Source organism: Galleria mellonella, unplaced genomic scaffold (genome assembly GCF_026898425.1).
Source record: "Galleria mellonella isolate WM207_F2 unplaced genomic scaffold, CSIRO_AGI_GalMel_v1 utg83, whole genome shotgun sequence".
NCBI lineage: Eukaryota > Metazoa > Arthropoda > Insecta > Lepidoptera > Pyralidae > Galleria > Galleria mellonella.
Window position 1 is genome coordinate 2,531,030 of NW_026442162.1, and position 19,920 is coordinate 2,550,949.

Below are 19,920 nucleotides of genomic sequence, written 5' to 3' on the forward strand. Positions count from 1 at the left end.
AACCTTTTCTTTTGTTATCTTTTCGACCAGTGGATTTATTCCTAAAAATATCAATATCAATCCAATTTTTTTTTTGATGGGTGAAAATGGTATGATAACCCCGCCTGCGCTAACGGGATACGCTGGCGGAGCACCAGTGAAAGGTGATTGATGAGAATGAAAACAGGCCAGTTAGCCCATCATGATGAATTCATCAGAAATTAACCATGATAGTTTCCAGGGAGAACCGCGAGAAGGTCGACCTGGTTGGGTATATTGCTAGCAATGGGATTCTCAGTCTCCATTACTAACAATCCAATTCCCCCTAATCCAATCTATTGCCAACGACAATTTTCTACTGCACTCATGAAACAATAATTAGGACATAGGTTATGTTTAATTTGATTTCATTTCATTTGGGACTGGATTGCAATAGTTTGTATTGAGAATTGACACTAATATACTTCTATCAGAATATTGTGGAGTCATTATGGCGCTAATATTTCAATTTGAGAGTACGAATATCGATCTATTGGAATTTATTTCAAGAGTGACTGGACAGATGTCGTACTTGTGTTCACTTTACTTCTGTGTAGGTATATTATCACAAAATTAGCCTTTTAGACATTTATTGTATAGTGTTATAATTAAACTTTTCAGCTGCTAGTATCGCTTAAATTGTCTTTTTATCTAATGGGCAGTACATAAGGAGCTGGATATAGTCCTCAAATCAGAACAAAAACACGTTATTTATTTTTAATTGACACGAAAATTAGAAATTAGAAGAAAATGTTGCGAAAATTAAACTATACGAATATTTTATTTCGACTTGTGAATGAAATTTCGAACTCTTAAATCGTTCATTAGGTAGGTAGGTATTAAAATAATAAATCAACTATAAAAATAAAAAATAAAAATCTATTCATATCATTAAACTTTACCGGTGCGATAAAATCAAGAATCGTATAAAAACAAACTTATTAACTCGCTATAAATGTCACGAAACACCGATAGCTCACAAATAAATTAAGCACCCGAGTTCCATATAATTAAGCACTACAAACGTATTACAAATTAAATAATTTGTACCTATGCGTCGTGTTTGTATTATAAAAAAAGAACTATATAGACGTAAATTCTATTTAATCGTAAATCCTTAATAACTAAGCAGACGTGGTACGCTGCTTTAATGTCAGATTTAGTTACGGTCACCAATATAAATTGTGTACAAACATATTTGTTGTGTCCAATAAAATTGTTACACCAACTTACGTAGTAATAATAAGTTTTCGACTCGAACCGAACACAGTACTGTTGACGGCAGCTGTAAGTATGGGTTTTGGTATTTAAACTCACGCTTGACATGTTTATTATGAATCGGAAGAGGCCTGTTAAATTATTAGAAGTAATCCCGTCGGGCAGGTCCGGTATTTTGGCTTTGTTACGCGCTAGTGTCAATGCGGTAGATACGAGTAAATTATTAGACAGTGAGAAGTTAGATGGGCACGTTTAAGTATTTATAAACAGTGGCCACGGATTTAGTTATTAGAAACTAGAATTAAATGATCGTTGTTTGTAATCTATAGCTGTATTAACTACTCTTACTAATGTAAATGTGAAACTTTGTGGCAAATGCTTGATATAATCTAACTAGACTAAACAAAAATGCGCGCGAAATACCTCGCGTTGAATCAGAAATTTTAAAAAAGTACTTAATCTGTGCTGTAGTGTCGTGTAGCCGTGTAGGTTCCGTCATAGAATAGGCCACCTTTTCTTTTCCCATGGGTGTCGTATGAGGGTCTGTGATGGTGGATGGATAGGCAGCAACATCCCTCTTAAAACATCATGAAAAACTGTGGTTGCCAACCCGCCTGTCAAACGTGGCAACTACTGATGTAACTCCCCTTTGGGTGGAGGCTATGTTCAGCAGCGGACAGTTTAGGGCTGATACAACAACTTAATTTGTGAAGTTGAAAAGAAGACAAAAAGGTATTTGTATTGCGGTATGTTACAGAGCAGTATTTAAAAAGAGTTAGTCTTGCGGGGAAAAAACAATAAGAATAGCTAGTTATTAAATAAATATAATATTCTTACGCTATTATGTTAAATGTTTTGCCAAACAATAAATTCCATGTGAAGAGTATCGATGTTCATTATTACTGAAGTAATCACATCAGCCGGTAACCGTTCACTGCTGGATATAGGACTTCTCCTATTGGGGATTTTGCCAGTAGTTGCCTATATATTCTATTACTTCAATAGAAATACATTGAAACTACAATTAAAATTACATAATTTTCTTTTTTTTATCTTTTTTATTTAGAGGCTTTTATCCTATAAGGATATGTTAGCCTCATCATACCCTAATTTTATAAAATACCTCACATACTTAAAACATTGATACATAAATAAATAATACATAATATCTTAGTGTATGTGTATTGTATTTTGATAAAGGGAATTATTGATACAAATATATAGTTACTTAATATTTGGGCATAAAAGTAATAATTTCAGATTAGAGAAAAATAAATAAATATATAGGTACCTACATCAATCTTGGGGGCGGGGGGGGGGGGGAAGGAATGGTTAGGTATGGGTTTATTAGGAATGGTTAGTAGTTAGTAATGGGGTCAAATAGCCCCATTACTAACAATACCCTATCAGATCGACCTCCACGCATGGTTCCCCCTGGAAACCATCGTAGCTAATTTTAGTAGAAGTCGTCAGGATGGGCTAACTGATCTGCTTTCATCCTCATTAGTCATCTATCACTGGTGTCCCGCCATTGTATACTGATAGCGCAGACGGGGTTACCATACCATTATCGCCCATTAAAAAAAAAAAAAAAACATCAATCTTTGGGACGAATAAACTATTTTGATTTAAAAACTATAGAAATTGCATCAAAATTGGCGGATATATTACAATAAATATATACAAAAATAGAATAGAATTGAGAAACTCCTTTATTCATTACATATACAATTATACGTTGAATAACGTATGTTAAATTACTTATTGTCAATTAAATCCACTGGACTGTTTAAATATACTACCGCGGGAATTACACATGATTGCATATTACAAGAAATAATTGTACCTACTTTATTTAAAACAGGCCGTGATCACCGAAAACGTATTTCATTGAGGTAATACCCGTGTTATGATTATGTAACTCGCACGCCCGGTCGGCGGACCACCCAAATTGGTGATTATAATAAGCCACGCCCGTTACCGCTCTCAAATTTAACTAAATAAGTGTTTCGCCTTCTTGACGCCTCAGTGGATCAATTTGGACACCTACGTAATTCTACCCTCAGAGCGACAGGTGAATTTTGACCTCTCCTTTTAGTGCACCGATTAAGGTAAGGTTAAGAAAAGATAAAATTCCAAAGATCTTTCTAAACTGGTTATGGTAGTAGTAATTTGGACAAAATAGAAAAAATTGGTTACGTGTCATATTGTTTTGGGTCGTTACAGATAATTTGGTATTGTTATAATGATTGAGTCATTTGATGATTTGTTGTTGAGTCAAATTGGTGGATAGATAGGCAGGTACGTATTTATAGAGGGCTAGCCGCGCGGCATCGCGTGTTTGTTTTTAAGTATGTAAGTATCTTTTATATTAGAAAAGTGAAAATCGTAATCAGAAAAGCTGTTTAAAATACAGAAAAAAATGTCAACATAGAGGTTAATAATGAATTCCATTCGATGTTTTTAAATTATCACCTGTCAATTTGTTAAAGAAAATTTAACGAATCGATAAATTCTGAATTTGTACAGTAAAAAATTAATTTACAATTAGTGTTCTTTCCTTTTAAAATTAACTATATTCGAACTCACGTATACAAATATTAATATGCACCCTTTGTACAGTGATCAAACGAAAAATATGCAGTAATACTTGTGAATTAAATTGAAGTGTTATTCAGTACTTTTGGTGTCTTTTGTACCTTTGAATGTTGCACTTGAATAAAACATCAAAGAATATTGTAATACAAGATGTCTGTACGTACATACCTATTACGTATTATACCTATTTTTAAAATTTACCGAGCGCTAACAAACAACGAATACCTGTCTGGGAACATAATCAAAATCCTGAAAATAAATCTTATTGCATTAAAAGAACAGCAAATTGATGTGAGCATTGGCAATTAATTAATATTTTACTATTGGACACAAGTTTCTCACACAGTACTTACTATAATAATAATAGTAATTAGTAGTTCTCTGAACTTCTATTATTACTATTACTTCTGACCAAGGAATTTGGTAATAAGTTTTATTTTATGTCTCTATTGTCTTTTTCTAATGTAACCTACTTTGTTTCTGATAAAACTATGTACGTAATTTGTTTTTACTTTGGTATAATCAATGGGCAATTGTTATTATTTTCTATTTGCCAATATTAATTTCTAAGAATGATTCATAGCCTGTAAGATTACAGGCCATTAAATTACAACCAATTTACAGGCATATATATAATAAATAAGTTGAAAATAAGACAGCTTACTGTTTTATACTATGAACTATAATATTTGACACATTTTTAACAAGCACATTATAATAAGTTTAAACTCACCGATCTGCCAGCGTTGTTGTTGTGAACATTTATCCTTGACTGTAAGTCATCCACTTTTTCTCTCACATCTAAAAACTTCCTAGAGAATTCAATACCATGGGCTAAATTATGAGAGCACCCGCTCCATTCCCATTTGTTGGCTTTCGCCCTGCCCCTAGGATCGTGGGAGGCTCTGTAGCCTAGTGGGTCACAACCGCAGGAGAGGAGACGGCCCTGTGCGCATGCTCGGGCCACAGAATGAGCCACACCTGCTGCTGTTAGGGCGTACAGGAATCCGGCTTCTCTGAACCCTAAAAATATTAATAAACTTCAGTTTAATTAGTACTGATAATGCATAACTGAAATATCTATATATTACTAAGTTTAATAAATAATTCATATTACAAATATTATAAATGTTTACATGTTTGATATGGATTTGATTTTAATTTGGCATATAAATGCACCATAACATATTAGAAAAGGGCACTCTTTTTATTCAACTGCCATGCAAGACTTCAATTTCTGGGAACTATTGATGAATATTCAAATTATACTCCAGTTTACATTTTTGAATTATTTTATGTTTATTTGTTTATTGTTTTTTATTTAGTTTATTTCTCTCACTAACTAACAATATAATAAAACTTATAACATAGCTACATAGGTTACAATTCAAAATAATCTTTGTGACTGATGTCGGTATTAACCTCTCTTACAAATCATCAGGTAATATTTGTAACTGTATATAATACTACAGAGAAGTGATAGATATACAATTTTTTTTATACAACTTAGAATGGCAAACAAGCTGACGGTCTACCTGATGGAAAGTGGTAACCGTCGCCTATAGACATGAGCAGTACCAAGGACATAACAGAGTATACTGTTTCGCCCATGATACCCTCCATGCGTTGCCATTTCTGAGGACTCAGATGTTATTCCTCTGTACCCAGTAAATTCACGCCATATCCCACCCTTCAAACCGAAACACAGTCTTTTATTAATGTAGCGTGAATTACGTAAAAAGTTCTGTTTATATTTACTACTACTTACTCTACATAGGCAGACTTTGTATTTAATCAAAAGGAAAGATTACATTATTTAGAATAGGTACTCTATTTATAACACCACGAGAATATCAGTTTCTAGAGTTTCACACAAGCTTAAACATCAAACGTTACAAAACAGTGTGATAATGCCAATGCAAAGGAAAAACGGCAGTGGTGCAAAACGTCCAGTTCCTGCAAAACTGTATCTGAATAACCTGGTTCCTTATTTCCTTATTCGGTGTGGCCGTCTTGTCTTGAATGACTAAGATGGCTCTTGTGGGATCACTGCACCTATTACATATACGTTACAATGAGTAAATAACTCTTCGAGATAGCGGTGGGTGACTAGTTGATTCTATATCCAGATTGAGTAGATTTTGTAAGTATACGTACCTACGCTCGATTTCAAAGCGTATATATAATGTATTGTATATAATTGAGTAGCTTAAGTAAATGTTATTATGTTAATTATTTAAATCCACTGTCTTTTTTTTTATGGGTGAAAATGGAATGGTAACCCCGCCTGCGCTATCGGTATACGCTGGCGAAGCACCGATGATAGATGATAGATGAAGATGGAGGCAGGTCAGTTGGTCCATCATGAAGAATTTGACAAGAATTCATCACCATGGTTTCCAGGGGGAACCGCGCGGAGGTCGACTTGATAGGGTATATTGCTAGCAATGGGGCTGTTGTTACTCATTACTAACAATCCCTTTCCTTCCTAAATCCACTATCGAAAACAAGAGTTTGTTTCACCACATTTTGTATCCAGTTATATATTTTATCATTCTATTTTTTTTATATCACAGAGGTGGCAAATAAGCATACAGCCTGTCTGATGGTAAACGGTCACTGTAGTCTATGGACGTCTGCAACATTAAGGGTATCACGTGCACGTTGTCGAACCTAAAGAAACGTTAATATACCCTTTTTTAAGAATATCAAACTAGTCTTCATGTTAAACCTCCTATCTATAAGTATTCTTTAATTTGTATCGTTCTTTTTACGTTGTAGAAATTTTTTCAGATTTATAAATATTTGGCATACAATTTATATGAATGTACATCAACATAAAAAGTCATATACAAAATGAAATACCAGAGATATCGGGATATTGCAGTATATAATCTGGTAAAGGCATTCAAGTCCGTTTCGATTTATGGGAACGCGGGACGTGGCGACCACCATTTATCTATTTTATTGCAGTAAATTAAATGGTGAATCCATTCGCGATGTGAAGATAAGCTATTGCCCTCGAACAATGTAATCTTTTTACCATAAATAGTATGATTGGCGATTTGCATTTGAGTTAGGTCAGAAGAAGCCGGTAGCTCGGTTAATTGTATTCGGTTGTTACTTCGTGAAAGTTAATAATGCGCTATTCTTGCTATTTCATTGTGTCAAGCGAACCTTTAGATTTTAAGAGCCATCTCCTTTTAATGGGCAATTAAATCAGCGAAGGACAGTCACCTGCTAAGAGGTAATATATCCTGGTTTTTATGTTCGTTACATAACCTTTAATTAATTAACTTTAGCGATTTAGTGCGCGGTTGGTATTAGATTAATGAATAGTTAACAGTAGGTTTTATTTTTTTACGTAGACGTATAAAAAATGTACTAATCAGTGCATAATCTAAAATTTACTCTAATAAAATGGTATACGTAGTTTCCAAAAACGTTTGCATTCTTAACTTGAAAATTTCTACTATAATTTACTAGGACCAATGGACTGTTTGTCTTAGTTGTAAACGACGATTACTGCTTTCCATTACATTAAACATCACCTTATCAATTTTGATAATATAAAAAAATAATTGCTAATTTGAATGTCATCATGTTATTAAAGCAAATATTTTATATAAGATTATACCGTAGTTTTCTGCACGAATACATTTCTCCCATCTATGTTTCTAGCGTGAAGCAGGCCGTGATTGTGCGACTGTGTTTCAGTATATGGGATATGGCATTAGAATTACAAGGTAAGGAGACATCATACTATGCACATCAGAGTGTATTTTGTAATGTCCATGGTCCTATTTATTAGGTTATCGCTTTCCATATGCATTTGGTGGGTAGATTATTAGCTAAGTATTAATATTTCAGCCGTTAACTGTCCACTGCTAAATATAAGCCTTCCCCATAAGGGGAGTATTGCCAGTTGTAGCCACGCATGACAGGTGAGTTGGCAACTCTTAAGCTTTTAGAGAAATGTTTTAAGTTCTTTTAGAGAGAGTTTTTAGACGCTACTGCCTATCCCTCTTCCTCCCTTAGTCGACTCTTACGACACCCACGGGACAGGAAGGGGTGGCCTATTTTATGTAAATTTCCACCTAATCTGTACCTAATTGTCACCCAGAGACATGACTGTACCATAGACTAATATAATAGTTTTGAGGATAAGTATATTTTGCGTCTGTGCCTAGTGCTGTCTTATATCCCAAATAAAATCCATTGATACATAATAATGATGCATATTTAATGAAAAAAAAAATGGAAAAAGAAAATTCACCAAATTGCATTGTCTGTGGAAAAGTTGAAGATGTACAGCACCTATTGATGGAATGTGAGAGGAACCGAAGGGAAAGGGAAACATTTTTAAAAATATTTAATATTAATAAATTTGATGTGGTGATTGTTCAGAGCATAATGCATGCTGCTACTACCAAAATTGCTTTGTGCTTAAGTGAATTAGTAAGTAGTATTGTTTAGTCATAATTATAATAGTAGATAACTTGTTTAGATTTTATGGGATTGACATGTTAAAAAACAAAAATCCCAAATTAAACGTAGATAAAAAAAAATAATTAATAACTGTATCATATATAACTCAATAATATCATATATTAATTCAATAACGCACCGCCTATTTATTTTAGAGTTTGCCTAACAGTTGACTGGTAAAAAACCCCGTCCGGTGTTAAGTCCGCCATATGTAGAGGTACATAATTTCACTATGCAATGAAGTTTAAATAAATAGATACATATAGTATATTATGGGTATGCGAAGACTTTTACTAAAGAGTACCATTTAAAAGCCTTTGTATTTGATCAAGTCGTTCTCACGAATGCACCCACAGTGGAATATCTCGATGTATCCGATATGAATGCAACGAATAAATTAATTAGGTTCTGGCACATGATTAATACAAGGATCGGCGTTATCTACCGGATTAGTGGCTCTGCCTCTATAGTGAGTCTAATTGACGCTCAGAGATATGGTTTATTAAATAATGGCATTTTTATTTGGAAGTCAGGGCCAGTCAGGGGTCGTTCACAAACTCCATTGGTATATAGATACAGGTTTTTATGACAGTTGTTTTTTTTTTGTGTTTTATAACACTACAATCATATTGAACTGCTGCGTTATGTGGAATTTAAAGCTGTTCCATCAGTTACAAGCTTATAAAGGATAATAAATGTCTTTTTTATTCCTCTATAAAGCTTTTGTTCGGAGTCAATTTAGTCATACAGAAAATTCAGATGTAAAAATGATGTGTTGTAAGTTTTAGTATATTGTTCTGTTATAATTATGCCTATATTTATTTATTGTTTTAAACACAACTAGGCGATATTTTAATAAGTATTTAATTTTATAATTTAAATTAAAAACACTTATTATTTTCAGACTTTGTAAATCTTTGCTTTAGGAATATTTGTTATATACAAGCTATATTCCTCGGCTTCTGCCTAGATATAACCTACTCATGTAGGAAATATCAATGAAATTCGTTCAATAGTTTTTGTGAGAAAGAGTAATAAACTATCTTTTTTTTTATACAACTTATAATGGCAAACAAGCTGACGGCCCATCTGATGAAAAGTGGTAACCGTCGCCTATAGACATGAGCAATACCATGGACATAATAGAGTATACTGTTTCATCCATGATACCCCCCATGCGTTGCCATTCCTGAGGACTCAGGTGTTATTCCTCTGTACCCAGTAAATTCATGCCATATCCCTTCAAACCGAAACACAGCCATGCAAACACAATTGCTTCACGGTTGAAACACGAATGGGACAGAGGTACCCAAGCAATAGACTTTTGTACAGTCTCCCTCTGGTAAATCTATCCATTGTTACAAACTTTCGCATTTATTATATTAGTAAAATTCCTATAGGCTCTATCTGCCTACCCCGTAAGTGACGCGGCGTAAATATAGATAATCTTCATATTACAAATGAATGACATTAATGTTGTATTATGTTACGACTGAAAATTCAAAATTTGGGTACCTACTGTTTTCACTTTTCAACAAAAATCTGTTTTAATATCATATAATTTGGTCTCTCTTCGCTCATTTTTGCACTGCGGCCTTAATAGCGCGGTTCTAGGTCATCAAACTTGAAGCAAAAACCAGATAAGACATGATTTAGGATGACTCACGTTTAATAAAATGATAATCATTATATATCAAGCATTATCTCTCAGAAGTGATCGTTCGTTCAGATGAATTAATACGATCTTGCGGTTTTTACATATTGCGATGTAAACTTGTTCCGTCATAAAAATTGAGTCATACCATCGTTTTGATGAGTGTGATTTCTCGTTGCGTGTCGTAAAATTGTCAAAAATATAAATTAAAAACATGACTTTAAATATCATACATGTATGTTTATTTTATTATTTAGTCTGTATTAACCACATTACAAAAAAATGTTTGGTACAAAAAGCGGACTTAATGCTTTAATAGCATTCTCTCCCAGTCAAACTTTTGCATAACAGAACTGTAATTAAGTATAATAAAAAACGAAAATTGTTGTAGGCAAACAGTTACAGATTTATAAACTATAGAGCAGATACAATATCGAAATTTTGAGAGAACTAAATGTTTTTTTTCTTTTGTGATGAAAATTGAGGTAGAGTAGAAATACTGATCTCATATCTATTATAAAAGTGGTATTTACTTTTGTTATTATTTATTATAATTTCGCCCGCGAGATACGTGGACATGTTAATTGATGGAAATAATTACCAGAAAAAGACTTTGTACAAAAGTCGATTGCTTGGGTACCTCTGTCCCATTCGTGTTTCTACCGTGAAGCAGTCGTGTTTGCATGGCTGTGTTTCGGTTTGAAGGGTGGGCTATGGTGTGAATTTACAGGGTACAGAGGAATAACACCTGAGTCCTCAGAAATGACAACGCATGGGGGTATCATGGGCGAAACAGTATACTCTGTTATGTCCATGGTACTGCTCATGTCTATAGGCGACGTTTACCACTTTCCATCAGGTGGACCGTCAGCTTGTTTGCCATTCTAAGTTGTATAAAAAAAAATACTCGTAAAATTACAATATTACGTTTAGTTTGTTTAATCAATAATAATTAATATATACCTTATATCTTGCCAGTTATATATTATCTGTGGCCCTATTCCGTTTTAAATAGCACCAAATTTCTTGACGATTATTTAGTCCCTTAACCTCTTGGATATCTCTTTATTTCTTCGTTTGTAATTATCTCTCGTAGTCATTAAATTAATATTGATCTTTTTCTGTGTTTTGTGAATATGTCTATAGGCGACGGTTACCACTTTTCATCAGGTGGCCCGTCAGCTTGTTTGCCAATCTACCATAAGTTGCATAAAATAAAACGATTATTTTATAATCGAATCCAATTTTACCAATCGTACTGTGTAAACGCACCTCCCTTTCTATGCTTGTCGTTCGATCGAATACGGGTTTCTGACGAATGTTACGGTGTACCAACCGTATTAGGCAATGTTATTGTTTATTTATAAACTCAGCCGGACTACGACGCGCTTTTTCCGTCTGTCCTCTGACAAATTTATATTTGTCGATTGAACGAATCGCGATAGAATCGATTCTTCGATTTATAGCACGTTCGATTGATCGATTTGGAACATTCCGTGTTATGGGTGACCGGACTATATTGGGTTTACTGTTACGAAGAATATTTATTATGTTATGGTATCGCAACTATATTTATTACAAGAATTACTTATTATACAGTACCTACTTTTTTTTTCATTTTGCAACCGAATTAATAATTGGAATGTGCAATTTTAACAGAGATAATGTGCTTTATTACATAGAAAGACAATTCTAAATTATTCTTAATCTATGCTCTATTAGCTGTATTGTTTGAAGCATAATAACAGCTTTTGTGGTTTAGAAATGTAGTATATAACAGCAGTAGAAAAATGAAAGACAAAGCATGGAATAATAATTCCATAGACTTAATATACAATATATACTTCATAATCTAAGATTTATTCCATACTCGAAGCGACTGCACCTGCGGGTAATCGATTTAAATAAATTTGTTCACATAAATAAATTATTTCCACGAAAAACTAATTAAGTTCAAGTTGCTATAAATATTTTGTCGTACTGTTTAAATTACTTATTATTTTGATATAGTGTGCATTTTTTTCTTAAACGAAAAGCTTTCTCGGATGCCATAATCAACATGAATGAATTCTGTTTATTCGCTTTCGACTTTTTCCAATGAAACGCTCCGAATTACAAACGGTTGACAGATTTTAAATTCTTCCCTTACACTTGTCTTGCTTCTTTATTTTTTGTCTGTGTTTGTTTTAATAATGCATGATATGTAATTATTTTCGTTACGAGTTGTCAAGGGAACGAGTTGCGAAGATTTATGACCTCGCTCGCAGGGAGCCTTAGGTATAAAGTGTCCACATAAAACAAGATACCTACGCATAGATTTATTTAAATAAATCTAGTTTAAAATATGTATCATAAAAAAATATTCAGTGCAGGAGAAGAAAAGTACGATATAAAAGACTATACAAAGTATCTTTAGTAAATTGTTTCTTTTGCTTATTACGGGCGAAAAAGTATCACAATAGAAAATGAGTACTTAAAATGATATTGGTGATTAGTGTCTGAACTAGTAATTTTTTAGGATATTCGAAATGGCAAACCAGCTGATGGCCTACCTGATGGTAAGTGGTAACCGTCGCCTATAGACACGAGTAGCACCTTGGATATCGTGGACAACATTCTGACGTACATGGTATCCTTTATGTATTTCCAATTTTATAACTCCAATTTTAGCCGCTGTTTTTGCAGTCATTCTCAATTTTGACTTTCCTCTTTAGGTATATTTTTTTATCTACATTCGAATATAGTTCATTAAATATAATTTATAAATATGTAAGTAAATGAATTGGATGGCGCCGACTTATTCCTAATGAAACGTTGGGAGCTGGAATGTTACATTCATGAGCTATTTATGGTAGTTTAAGTTGCAGGGACAGTGGATAAAAACAAGTGATGCTCTTGCAGCTAATTATTTATACTTGTCCATCACTAGGAGGGTTGACAGAATGTCACACCGACGCTGACATCGACCGCAATGCCATCTCGATTCCGCGAACTAAGATTTAAATTTAAATCTATATTCGAGACGTAGACAGTGAAGGTACACAAAAAAAGAGTCGCCTAAGTAAACAGCAAACTTAACACAAATTTCAATTATCATTAAACGTTTTATTCATCTCGTATTCTTTATTTAAACAATTTAAAGATGTATGGGCGATCTCGAACGTTCTTTTAATGTGATGCGCATAATAGTAGTTTTTCCGCGCTCCGTCGGCGGTGGCCAACTTTTTCCGTTGTGTAACTTTTGATGCGCACACGCCTCTGTATGCTCACGCGCACGACGCGACGTCCACGATTTACGATTGCGCACTTTGTGATTTTTAAAACATTTTTTTTATGCACCTTCTCGCTTCGAAGTCGATAGCTCATAAATCTGGCGCCAAAATGAATGAACTCCTGTGGACTTTTTCTTTTGTCAATGAGTGCAAATTCCCTGTATATATTCATATTGTCAGTCGAGTTACCTAAAAAGGTTTTAATTAGGTAGTTAGTTCCCGGAATATGTAAAGAAGTAAGAAATCTGTTTCAAAGATGAGTTCGTTTATTTCATAGAAATGTCTTAATAATAGAAACTTTTGATTCTTGATTCCGAAGGGCGCATTCATACAAGTATTATCAGGTTACTAGTAATATACTAGGTGACGATTACCATTTCTATTATGTATGACATTAACTTATTATCCGTTCTAAATTAGGTATAAAAGAAAAATTACCTTATTGGGTTTTTGTTTATAAGTACTAAATTCATAAAACTAATATTCTATTAGTTAGGTCGACAATTGGTTAATTAAAAATTTGAAATATGAGATTGATATTATTTTGGCAGTCTTATCATCATGTGATATTCTATATTACGTAATTGGTCGAAATTTTAGTGTACTGTATTGAATACATACATTACATATTCAACTAAACGGAAACTATGTTGATTCCATTTTGTGAGGTAATGTTGCACCACGACGTAGTGCAACCGACATCGAAATATCGGCAGTAATAATCAAGTATGTAAGTAATTATGTCGTACCTGTAATTATGTCGTGTTAAGTCCCGATCGTGAATTTTAAATAAATACTAATTTGTATGTAGATACTGTCCACAAGCATTTTTTTTAATACCACAAAAATAGCAAATAAGCATACAGCCCGTCGGAAGCTAAAGTCACTGTAACCTTTTTCAAATCCATAGTGTTGCGCGTCTCCAACACTATGGATTTGAAATCACGTGCGTATTGATTAATACTAAGTAGTTTAATCTAATATTTAGTATCATTTTACTCTTGTTCCTTTTTACTAATTAGTGTTAAATTTCAAGCTACTTTTTTAAATTGTACCATTAAAATACTTTAAAATGAAGTACTGCCGATATTTTTTATCAAACAATTTGATATCTGCCTCTTATCCGTTAATATTCGTTTTTCAAAAGTCCACTTAAAAAGTTCGTTAATACATATTTTGTTTCAATTAAGGTCCGGACAAAGCCCTAAGGTATGGCTGTTGCGAATCGCTAATTGCCGAAACCTGACGGTATACTGCTTGTGACGTCATGCACGACAAATTAAGGTACTGGTTGAAAACCAAGAGTTTATGTAGACGGCCAAATTTTGCATATACCTACATTTTAATACTTTTTCTCGGTAAATATTTATTGTATTATTAAACCACTATTTTACCTGCTTCCTATTTGCTAGTAGAACTGTTAAACAAATGAATATATATACATAGTGAGAATAGAATTTGATTTGCCATCCTTTTACGAGTGAGATCCAGTAACAGAATTTTCATTAAGACAATTGAGAACATGAGAAATTTCATTAACTGTCTAAATTAGTTTTACTTATGTATTTTACTACAAATTCAGCATGTATAAGTACGTTATCTATAATAGAATCTAAATTATTAAACTAGAAAGTTTAAATGTACAGTAGGTACTAGATTTTGAGGATAAGGTATTATATATATGTAAAAAGATAAATATTTCTTCAGATGATGTGAAATCTTTCTTCTAATTAAATAAAAAAGAACTGGCATTATATAAATCACACACTCCACCGCTAATGCCATTATAAAAATTTCCGCAACATCACTAATATAGTTCTCGACTTAATTAACTCTTAAATGCGCTTCATAATCTGACAGGGTACAAAAAGGCCAAACAAAAAAGGCACTCGATGTCACGTTTGAAACTGGGAACTTTAGACAAATTCATGTTTTTTATGAGATCTTTTGTGTGTTTTTTCTCACAGTTTAGTGGCATCTGAAGGAGCACGATTCGGTAACGCACCGAGGAAGATGTTATCGCGGCCATTAGAGGGTTGAGGCACATCACCGCACTGAGACATTTCGACACGTCTAGTTTTTGTTTAAATCCCTTTAATAGTTGTTATTTTAGGCCGACCATGACTCTTTATAAGTACTCTGATTAATACAGACACGTTATGTCATTTTGCAAAAAAATATTTGGACACACAACCTACGTAAGCAGAACAATAATTGTGCTTGGAATTTTTAATATGTCAAACATAATAAAAATCGTGCAAAATTTAATAATAAAGATGTCTCGTCGCTAACACTGAACAATTTCCCACGACACTTGGACAGATAAGAGAATCACATAAAACAGATCTCGTTTTTGCAGCATCATACCTAAACACACTTTGTTGTCGGTACTTCGTCACCTGTGAACACGTTGTTGATATAAAACGCCAATAAATGTCACTTTTTTATGACACATTCGCCTTGTGGATTCGTGTCACGTGCGCCCGCGCCGACAGATGCGTATCGACGCATGTCCGCCACCCTGGCTGGTCTGACGCGCGCCATTCTCTCACGTGACCCTGGCTTCGAGCGTAATGTCTCCACGCTAATCTCAGCCACCATCAGCTGTCAAATGGGAGGTGAAAACCTACAATGCGCTCATTAGTCTTACAAAAGTCATTAAGCCATTGTAAGTGTATTGTTACGAAGTCACGTACAACAAGAGCGCTAACTACGTGTGGAAGATCTCAGGGAAGCGGAACAAATCCCGTGATCTACCCAGAATGCCATCCGTCCGCAGCATTCTTTCATCAATGTATCCAACATTCAGACAAAAAAAAACCAACGGCCCGGTATCGTTATTATCTTTCTCTTGCGATCATCGATCGCTATTATCCTATTTAAAAGCATCTCGATTTGTTCTTCATGTATTTTTTTGGTTTCATTCCCCGGTCGGCGTTTCAATTCGGGACCCCAACAATAGGCAAGTTAAGAAAGATGTTTAAGTATTTAGCCACGCTGTTTTTTCACAATTTTTCAATTTAAACGGAGTCGTGTCCCTCAAGGGCCGGAAGGTGCCGTCACGGATTATTACTAATAACTAATAAACCTTGGTCCGAGCTACAATAGGCGACATACATACTCTGCGGCGTAGTCCGTGCTATTCATATCATTATCCATAATTATGCTTGCATAACTTCGGTAGTCAAGGAAGGGAGGGGGAATTTGTAGTGACTAGGGCCCGCAGATATATTGCTGATAATATGCTCTAGCACGCCTTAAAGATTGACCCCTCCACTCATACTTGGTGAATTTATCATAATGGATCATCCGACCTGACTTCTTCCTCGCCTATCTCTCAATGGTGTTCCGTCAGCGTACATTAATAGCGCAGGCGAATTTACAGTTCAGCTATCATCTATTAAAAACCTTCGGTGGTCAAGCAATTGGTAAAAAACTACAATGTCTAAAAATTCGGGAGTATTTCGTGTAATTAAAATGCGTGCAGCAATAAAAGTGCGCGAGGAAAATCGAGTGATACCATTGGATCCGAAGGCAATTCCAGTTAAGATATTAATTGGTGATGGGATTGCGGGCAGAGACGGGGGGCGGGCTGCTCTTGGACCCACACGTAGCGTGAAATCGCAGGGCGCGGGAGCGGGGCCCACCTGGCTATCATAAAGAACCTTATTATTTGTTGTCTCCCATACACTATGCTCGTAAATTTTCACGTCAACGTGTGCGATGATTGTGAAAAAAAAAAGACCTAAATTGACAAAGCCTTTTCACACCCGTAGGCAAAGGAATAAAGATGGCTCTGTATAACAACGTACTACGTGTGTGTGTATCTACGTCATGTATTACGAATAATGTGTCCGTCCGTCTGTCATTCCCGGTGCGCCTTAAATGTGCGTGAATAATTTTTCGTCGTAATAAATTCAGATTGTAATGGCTGATCGCGATTGGTTTGAAGTTTTAGTTGCATTTATTTTAATATATTCTTGTATGGGATTACATGGGACTGGTTTTGCCATCGGCGTTTGATTGCCACCACTTTATTTCGTAATATTGTTGTATTTCTGGTGGTCCCCCATTAACGGATAAAGCTTCATAAACTTTTATCGAACTCGAGTTGTTATTTTTATGAATTTGATAATTAACCTCTTGGGTTTCTTATGTTGCTATCAAAGATAACTATTAAAATATAACAGATTATGAAAACGATGCATGAATATATGTACTTAATTCCGTACATTTAAGAACAAGAATTGGAGAAGAAATACGGCTATGTAACACATACACAATTTTCAAGTATGTATGTATTTAACAAATAGTGGTTTTGTCAGAGAAATTATGTAAGTAATCTTAATTAAGGTTAACGGATGATTACTAAATATAATAATAAAATGATATGATGATAAAAACGCGAAATATGGCTTTGAGACATTTATAAATAGCATGAGAGTAACTTTCAATCGTTTATATTCTACCTAGCATTTGAATTCAACGTATTAAAATGTGGCCTATATAATGAATTAGTTTTTATAATGAAATGATTTAAACACTTGTACTTTTTTATGAATCGTTACTAATATCTTAATCCTGACCATTTTCTCCTTTTTATTGTATTCTGGCTGGGTTACATTACCTCCATAAATTGTCATGAATGAATTTTTGTTCAGAATCGACACATAAACTGATTGTCCTAAATTGAACTCGGGCCTGATAATTGAAGTAAAATAACATATAAAATCGTCTACCACACAATCCTCTCTAAATCTTTTAAGGCCTGACTTTATCGTTACCTATCATCTCCATTGGTATTCTGTCATAATTACATTTAAATATAAAAGAAAATTTGCGATATTAATAAAAGCTCTTACCTCTCTTCATAATAGCACTAGCATGAGGATTGGAACTCTTCGAGAGCAAAATTGAGCAATTCCATCTATGCCATCTGAATTGGTGCTGGCATTCTTTAACCGCTAACTGCAAACCCTCGAAAGCTATAGCGGCTGCGTCGGGAAGATCATGGCATAGAGTTCTTTGTTCTCTGGTCAACCCTCCGACGAGGCGACAAGTTAGAGCTGAATTCAACTTGAGATGGTGTGGTAGCATGTTGTCCCTTGAACTGTAAATGCACAATATTAGTTTTATTAAATAAATATTTACAAAAATGAGAATTTTGCATAAAGTCTAGTCGTTTGTATGTGTACTCAATCTATTTCCGTTATCAAGCAGCTTACTTGCATTCTGTGTTTTCGTTTGTAGGATGAGATAAGAAAGTGAGATTATTAGGTTAGGTATTAATTCAGGATCTTATTTCTTCATGTCTAAGTGGACAATGATATCCCTGATACTGCAAGGGTTCATAGATTGCGGTAGCCGCTTTCAGCATATCAGACGGACTTTATCACAAATTAGAGAGAATATGGACTGTATCTATGACAGTATGGACTTATTAGTCATTATTTGCTACTCGCAGGTAGTTACTATCCTTAATCTATACTGTTTTTGTATATACGAGTGTATCTATTCATTCGATCTTTACATTCATTCGTTTACTACTACTACATAAAGAAAAGTGTATATATGCAGCATCATAATTCTTTGCCGAGTAATCTTCACTAAAACTCTATTAAATATTTATAAAATTATTAACAAATTATCTAAGATGTTTTATTGCTAACAAAACAAGTCAATAACGTCCACGTTCCTCTAAAATATTGCCACTAATTGGGCACTTATTTACTATAATTAAAAGTCATTATAATTAATTTATTCTGAGCGTCGATGGTATCATGTTTGAAATAGTTTGTGGATGAAACAATTTGTTTAGTAGCTCCCGAGTTTAAACAGATATTTTTAAAGTATTCAGCCATGGAATTGGTAAGTTTTGAAGGATTTTAATTAATGGCCTTTGAGAGTCGGGTGAGGAATTTTCCAATGGTATTATTGTTCGACGATAGAAGTTCTCTCTTCGTACTAAATATTTGTACAGTCAAAGAGGTTCTCAAACACTTGAAATGGTATAAACAAAGCTGGCTACATATTTGGTATAAATTTCGTACCAATATAAGTACGAATTGCGAATAAATTAGAAAATTTTAACTTTAGTCCGACTCCACTCGCTATGTTTTCATAATAATTCTTCCAATTAAGTTTGAAAAAAGTTTAACTATCAGTTGGCAAATTATTTAATCCCATGATGCCAATCTCACTAAATCTGATTGATTGTTGGGCTGAAATTGTTTTAATGATTCCTTTGCTGTATTTGAAGATTTGTTGAAATATCATTGAAAAAGGCTTATCAAGTCAATAATAAGTTACCATAAAATAAAAAAAAAATATCGTGGCCATGTTCCCGCCATTTCCGAAACTGTGACAGATAATAAAAGGCGCGACTCACGTAGCGACTGGCGACACAGATCTGTATGAGATGTACGCGACTGTTAACCGATGTGACGATAGGAAACGTTTTTCTTGTATATTTGGAAATGTAGATGACGTGTTCACAGCTTTGTCTAGTACAAGAAATTAATTTTAAGAGCGTTTAAACAAAAGTGTAGCAAAGTTATATGTCAATTATAAAAAATAACTATATTCAATATTTCGGATTGATTATGAAAAAATAGCTATGATAGCAAACTAATCGAATTACATATAATTTTATAACTACTTCATATTTTGTTT

General features: G+C 34.1%; 1 protein-coding gene across 1 annotated transcript in view; it reads right to left on the minus strand.

Annotated features, from left to right (window-relative positions):
* LOC113517049 (protein Wnt-10a) overlaps window positions 1-19,920 on the minus strand; it is a 42,895-nt gene that overhangs the window by 12,086 nt on the left and 10,889 nt on the right. The window contains exons 2-3 of the mRNA XM_026901569.3: window positions 18,111-18,358; window positions 4,568-4,857 (exon numbers count right to left, since the gene is read on the minus strand). Of these exons, the coding sequence (XP_026757370.3) occupies window positions 4,568-4,857; window positions 18,111-18,358 (538 nt within the window). The remainder of the gene's footprint in view (window positions 1-4,567; window positions 4,858-18,110; window positions 18,359-19,920) is intronic.